At 32.8% G+C, this 5693-nt stretch overlaps 1 protein-coding gene across 1 annotated transcript; it reads left to right on the top strand.

Annotated features, from left to right (window-relative positions):
- Positions 1-1609: 1609 nt before the first annotated feature.
- LOC128036181 (uncharacterized) lies at positions 1610-5027 on the top strand. Its single transcript, XM_052627087.1, has 3 exons — positions 1610-1901; positions 2094-2777; positions 4951-5027. The coding sequence occupies exons 1-3, from the start codon at positions 1610-1612 to the stop codon at positions 5025-5027; spliced, it is 1053 nt and encodes a 350-aa protein (XP_052483047.1).
- Positions 5028-5693: the final 666 nt, after the last annotated feature.

The following is a 5693-nucleotide window of genomic DNA, read 5'->3' on the forward strand; positions in this document are numbered from 1 at the left end:
CTATAGAGGTGTATCCGGGTACAACACCAATCTCTATACCACCGTATCGAATGTCACCTACTGAGTTAAAAGAGTTGAAAGTGCAGTTACAAGACTTGTTAGATCGTGGATTTATTAGACCGAGCATTTCACCTTGGGGAGCTCTAGTGTTGTTTGTTAAAAAGAAAGATGGATCGATGCGGCTTTGTATTTATTACCAGCAGTTAAACAAAGTGACGATCAAGAACCGATATCCGTTGCCCCGTATAGATGATTTATTTGATCAGCTAAAAGGAGCTTCAGTATTTTCAAAGATTGACTTGAGATCTGGGTATTATCAGCTGAAAGTAAAAGAAAGTGATGTTCCGAAGACTGCATTTCGTACTCAATATGGTCATTATGAATTTTTGGTAATGCCGTTCGGGTTAACTAATGCTCCAGCTGCTTTTATGGATTTGATGAATCGTATTTTTCAGCCGTATTTAGACCAGTTTGTGGTGGTTTTTATTGATGATATATTAGTTTATTGGAAGTCAGAGTCAGAGCATGATCAGCATCTCAGAACCGTGTTACAAATTCTGCGGGAAAAATAGTTGTACAAGAAACTGAGTAAATGTGAGTTCTGGTTATCAGAGGTAGTATTCTTGGGACATGTTGTATCTGCTGATGGGATTAGAGTTGATCTGAAGAAGATCGAGGCAATTGTTCAATTGAATGCACCAAAGAATGTATCAGAAGTACGCAGTTTTCTGGGTTTAGCCGGGTACTACTGAAGGTTTGTTAATGGATTTTCGAAGATAGCATTACCGATGACAAAAAATACTACAGAAGAATGTTCCTTTTATATGGGATGATCAGTGTCAAAGAAGCTTTGAAACATTGAAACAAATGTTGATAGAGGCACCAGTTTTAACTTTACCAGAATCGGGGAAAGATTTCATAGTGTATAGTGATGCTTCTTTGAATGGTTTGAGTTGTGTATTGATGCAGGATGGAAAAGTAATAGCTTATGCATCTCGACAGTTGAAGCCACATGAGCGCAATTACCCGACACATGATTTGGAATTAGCTGCTGTAATTTTCGCATTGAAGATTTGGAGGCATTACTTGTATGGTGAGAAATGTTATATTTACACTGATCATAAAAGTTTCAAATATCTTCTGTCATGAAAAAGAGTTGAATCTGAGACAGACACGATGGATAGAACTTCTGAAAGATTATGATTGTGTTATAGACTATCATCCAGGAAAGGCGAATGTGGTAACAAATGCATTGAGCAGAAAAACAACGGTTGAATTACGGGCAATGTTTGCTCGGCTTAGTATTAATGATGATGGAAGTTTGTTAGCTGAGTTAAGAGTCAAGCCGATAATGTTTGATCAAATCAGAGCAGCACAGCTAAAGGATGAAAAGTTGATGAAGAAAAGAGAAATGGTACAGCATGGTACGGTGGAAAATTTTAGTATTGACGAGCATAATTGTTTGAGATTTTAGAATCGAATTTGTGTTCCAGCTACTTCTAAGATTAAAGAACTGATTCTCCGAGAAGCACATGATAGTATTTTTTCTTTGCACCCAGGTGGATCGAAGATGTATCGTGATCTACGAGAACTGTATTGATGGCCACGGATGAAGAAAGATATAGTCGAGTATGTTAGTAAATGCTTGACTTGTCAGCGGGTAAAAGTAGAACATCAGGTACCAACAGGTTTGTTACAGCCTATTACTATTCCTGAGTGGAAATGGGATTGCATTACCATGGATTTTGTTACGGGATTGCCATTGTCAGTGAGTAAAAAGAATGCCATTTGGGTGATTGTCGATCGACTCACAAAGTCAGCTCACTTTATAACAGTTAGAACTGACTGGTCACTACAGAAGCTTGCCGAGGTTTATATTCGGGAAATTGTTAGATTACATGGTATTCCGATATAGATAATTTCATACCGAGATCCTCGATTTACATCGAGATTTTGGAGGCAGCTACATGAATCATTGGGTACTCAACTTAATTTCAGTACAGCTTTCCATCCTCAAACTGACGGACAATCTGAACGAGTAATTCAGATATTAGAAGATATGCTTTGAGCTTGTGTCATTGATTTTGAATCAGGTTGGGAACGATATCTGCCACTAGCAGAATTTGTTTATAATAATAGTTTTCAATCTAGTATTCAAATGGCTCCATATGAAGCACTTTATGGTCGAAGCTGTCGATCACCAGTGTGTTGGACAGAGTTAAAAGAAAGAAAAGTGATTGGGGTGGAATTGATTCAAGAAACAGAAGAAACAGTTAAAAAGATTAAAGATAGACTAAAAGCCGCTTTCGACAGACAGAAATCTTATGCAGATCTGAAACGACGAGACATTGAATATTCTGTTGGTGATAAAGTATTCCTCAAAGTATCGCCGTGGAAGAAAATTTTGAGATTTGGTCGGAAGGGAAAATTGAGTCCACGCTTTATCGGGTCGTATGAGATTGTGGAAAGAATTTGGCCTGTTGCTTATCGACTAGCCTTACCTCCAGAATTACAGAAAATTCATGATGTTTTTCATGTTTTGATGCTTCGGAGATATAGATCGGATCCTTCTCATATCATTCCCACTAAATACATTGAAATTCGATCTGATTTAACATATGAAGAAGAGCCGGTTCAGATATTAGCACGAGAAGTGAAAGAATTAAGAAATAAACGGGTCCCTTTAGTAAAAGTTTTATGGAGAAGTCATAGTGTGGAAGAAGCGACTTGGGAACCGGAAGAGACGATGAGAGCACAATATCCTCATCTCTTCTCAGGTAAATTTCGAGGACGAAATTTATTAAGGGGGGAGAAATGTAATGACCCAAAATTCACGGGCATCGGAAAAGTATAATATCGGGCCTCCGTCTTAGTAAACTGAGTCTGAAAATAATTATTAGAAATATTTACTAGACTAGTTGTGTATTTAATTAGGTTTTAGAAAGGTAAATTTAGCTTAATTAAGAGTAATTAGGAAAAGGATTAAAATGAATAAAGGGTAAAAGTCTAATTATAAATCAAAAGAAAATAAAAGGGACTAAATAGGTAAATAAGCCAATGGCTTAAGAATAGGCGGCAATACATGGGAAAAATCTTAGATATTTATATTATTTATTTATATAATATATAAATTAACTATAAAGTATATTATTAAATTAATTATATTATAAATATTATGTTAAGAAATAAATTAAATAAGGACAAATGTATAGTGATGATAATAGACAAGTGGGTGGTGTTGGTAAATACATGTGTAATAGTAATAAACCTATGTATTTAAGAATAAAATATATTACTTATTAATTAAGTAAATATATTATTATATTGTTATAATTAAAACAATAAAGTAAATAAAAGAAAGTAAAGAAATAAAAACAAAACAAAAGAAACAGAATAGAAAGAACAAAGAAACAAAGAAGCAAACGAAACAGGGAAGAAAGAAGAAAAAGAAAGAAAAAGGGAAAATAGATTTTTAAAGCTTGGAGTTAATTTGGTAAGTCAATTAAGCCATTTTATTTAGTTTTGATGATTTAGAAGTTTTAAAACAAAGTTTTGATGAAATTAAGTTGATATTTTGGAAGTTTATAGTTTTTTTAAGCATGATTCATGTTGAATAAATTGTTGAATTAGGGATTTAATTGAATAAATTTCAAGTTAGAATTGATAAAAGGATTAAATTTTAAATTATAAGTTTTATGTGTTAGGGACTAAATTGGGGAAAATTCGAAATTAGGAAAATATGCTGAAATTTTAATAGTTAAATTTAAGTTTGGATGAAATTTGAATAGAAATAGAGTGTGAATTGAATTAGGAAAGTAAGTGAATTTAGTTAGGATTAAATTGAGAATAATGAAGAAATTGAATAGAAATTTAATTATTTATCATAATTAGTGTTGAAATTAATAGTATAAATTATTATTATTTTCAGTAGCTAACAAAGAACCGAGGCATCGGCATCAAAAGGAAAAGGAAAGCTATCGAGGACTAAAGCGGGAGATTTACGGTTTGTATTACTATAATTCAAGTTATTTATTATTAAATGCTAAATTTTAATTTATGTGTCTAGTAAATGAAATGTGAGGTAAGTATTAATATTAGTATTAATATTAATAATATTATTATTATTATTATTATTATTATTATTATTATTATTATTATTATTATTATTATTATGAGTGGGAATTAAATTGAATAGTTGATATGAATTAATATTTGAATTGTTTGTTGATTGAAAGCGGAAATGAATTTGAATCGAATTGTGAATGGTATTAAATTGTATGGAAATGTATTGAGTTGTGAAAATGTGTGAATTTGTGAAATAATTATAGATTGAAAGGTGGAAAATGATTGAATTGAAAGTGTGAGAAATTGTGATTGAATTGAAAATATATGTGATTTAAATACCCTATTAACTAATCGAAATTTGAGTCGGATATAGTTGGCATGCCATAGGATTGGAAGAGTTCGGGGATACTTGACCTCGAGTCGATGAGACCTGGGTGTCACTATATTTCTTCGGATAGTTTCAACGAGTCTTGGTACCAACTTACTTGACTTGGCCGATGAGACACCGGGTGTCAACTATTGCTTGAACTATCCGATGAGGCCTTTGGGTGCCATTCGGTGTGTATGGTTGGATCGTGTATCCGCCAAAGTCCAAGTTTTGTTAATAGGGTAAATGATGAAATGATAAACCGAACGAGTTGGTCAAACGAGCTATTGAAATGATATGAAAAGTTGAATTGTGAATTGAAATGTGAAATGAGATTGAGAAATGAACCTAAGGTTCATGATTTGTTCAAACTCAAATTGTGGATATATGATATTGGTTGATGAATTATTCTTGTTGAGATATTGAATTTAAATTGTATATCTGAATTATGCATTACATGTTTATTATTGTTATAATTTGAATTATGGTAATACCATTGAGTATGAAATACTCAACAGACTGTTATTTCCGCATGCAGTCGATAGAAGTCAAAGGTCCCGGTTCAGCATCCAGACTAATCCCGACTTCAGCATAACTTTGGTGATGTATATTTTCCTTTGGGTAATGTGGCATGTACATAGGATGTGTATAAAGGTTATTATGTTTTATTATAAATGGTTAAAAATGTTAGTATTATAAGTTTAAGATTTATAATGAAAGAAGTTTATCTATTTTGATTTATTTATTACCTTGTTAAATTTAAATTGATATTATATCGATTGAGTTTGATTAGAAGGAATTTAGAATAGAAAATGAGAATGTGACATGAATTGGTTGATTTGATTTTACTTGAAAATGTTATGATTTTAAATTGCAGGGGTTTGATGTAAAAATAAGCAGAAATGATGCCGAAATTTTTCTAAAAATGAATGAAATCAATTAGTAAAATTTATGAATTATTTTAATAGGTTGGTTATTTATTTAAGAATTATATGTAAATTGCTTGGTATGTCCGGTAATGCCTCGTAACCCTGTTCCGGCGACGGTTTGGGGTTAGGTGGTGTTACATCGTCGACCAAGGCTGCTATGAATACTTAATTGCTAATCCAAATAGCTGATGAATGCCCCTTTCCCAAGGGGAGAAATCGACAAGAGAGCAAGGGAATTTTGGAATGGAAAAGAAGAGATAGTGGAGAGAAGAGAGGAAAGATGTGAATGCTTAAGGTGTGTTTCTTAAATGACCAGCCTAAGGGGGTTTTTA

Source organism: Gossypium raimondii, chromosome 13, assembly GCF_025698545.1.
Source record: "Gossypium raimondii isolate GPD5lz chromosome 13, ASM2569854v1, whole genome shotgun sequence".
NCBI classification, from domain to species: domain Eukaryota; kingdom Viridiplantae; phylum Streptophyta; class Magnoliopsida; order Malvales; family Malvaceae; genus Gossypium; species Gossypium raimondii.

Bases quoted from the DNA above. Each gene is read 5' to 3' on its own strand.
- LOC128036181 (XM_052627087.1), top strand. From the start codon at position 1,610: ATGAAGAAAGATATAGTCGAGTATGTTAGTAAATGCTTGACTTGTCAG. The intron at 1,902-2,093 runs GTATTCCGATAT...ATTTTGAATCAG, and splicing joins GGAAATTGTTAGATTACATG to GTTGGGAACGATATCTGCCA. The intron at 2,778-4,950 runs GTAAATTTCGAG...AATACTCAACAG, and splicing joins ATATCCTCATCTCTTCTCAG to ACTGTTATTTCCGCATGCAG.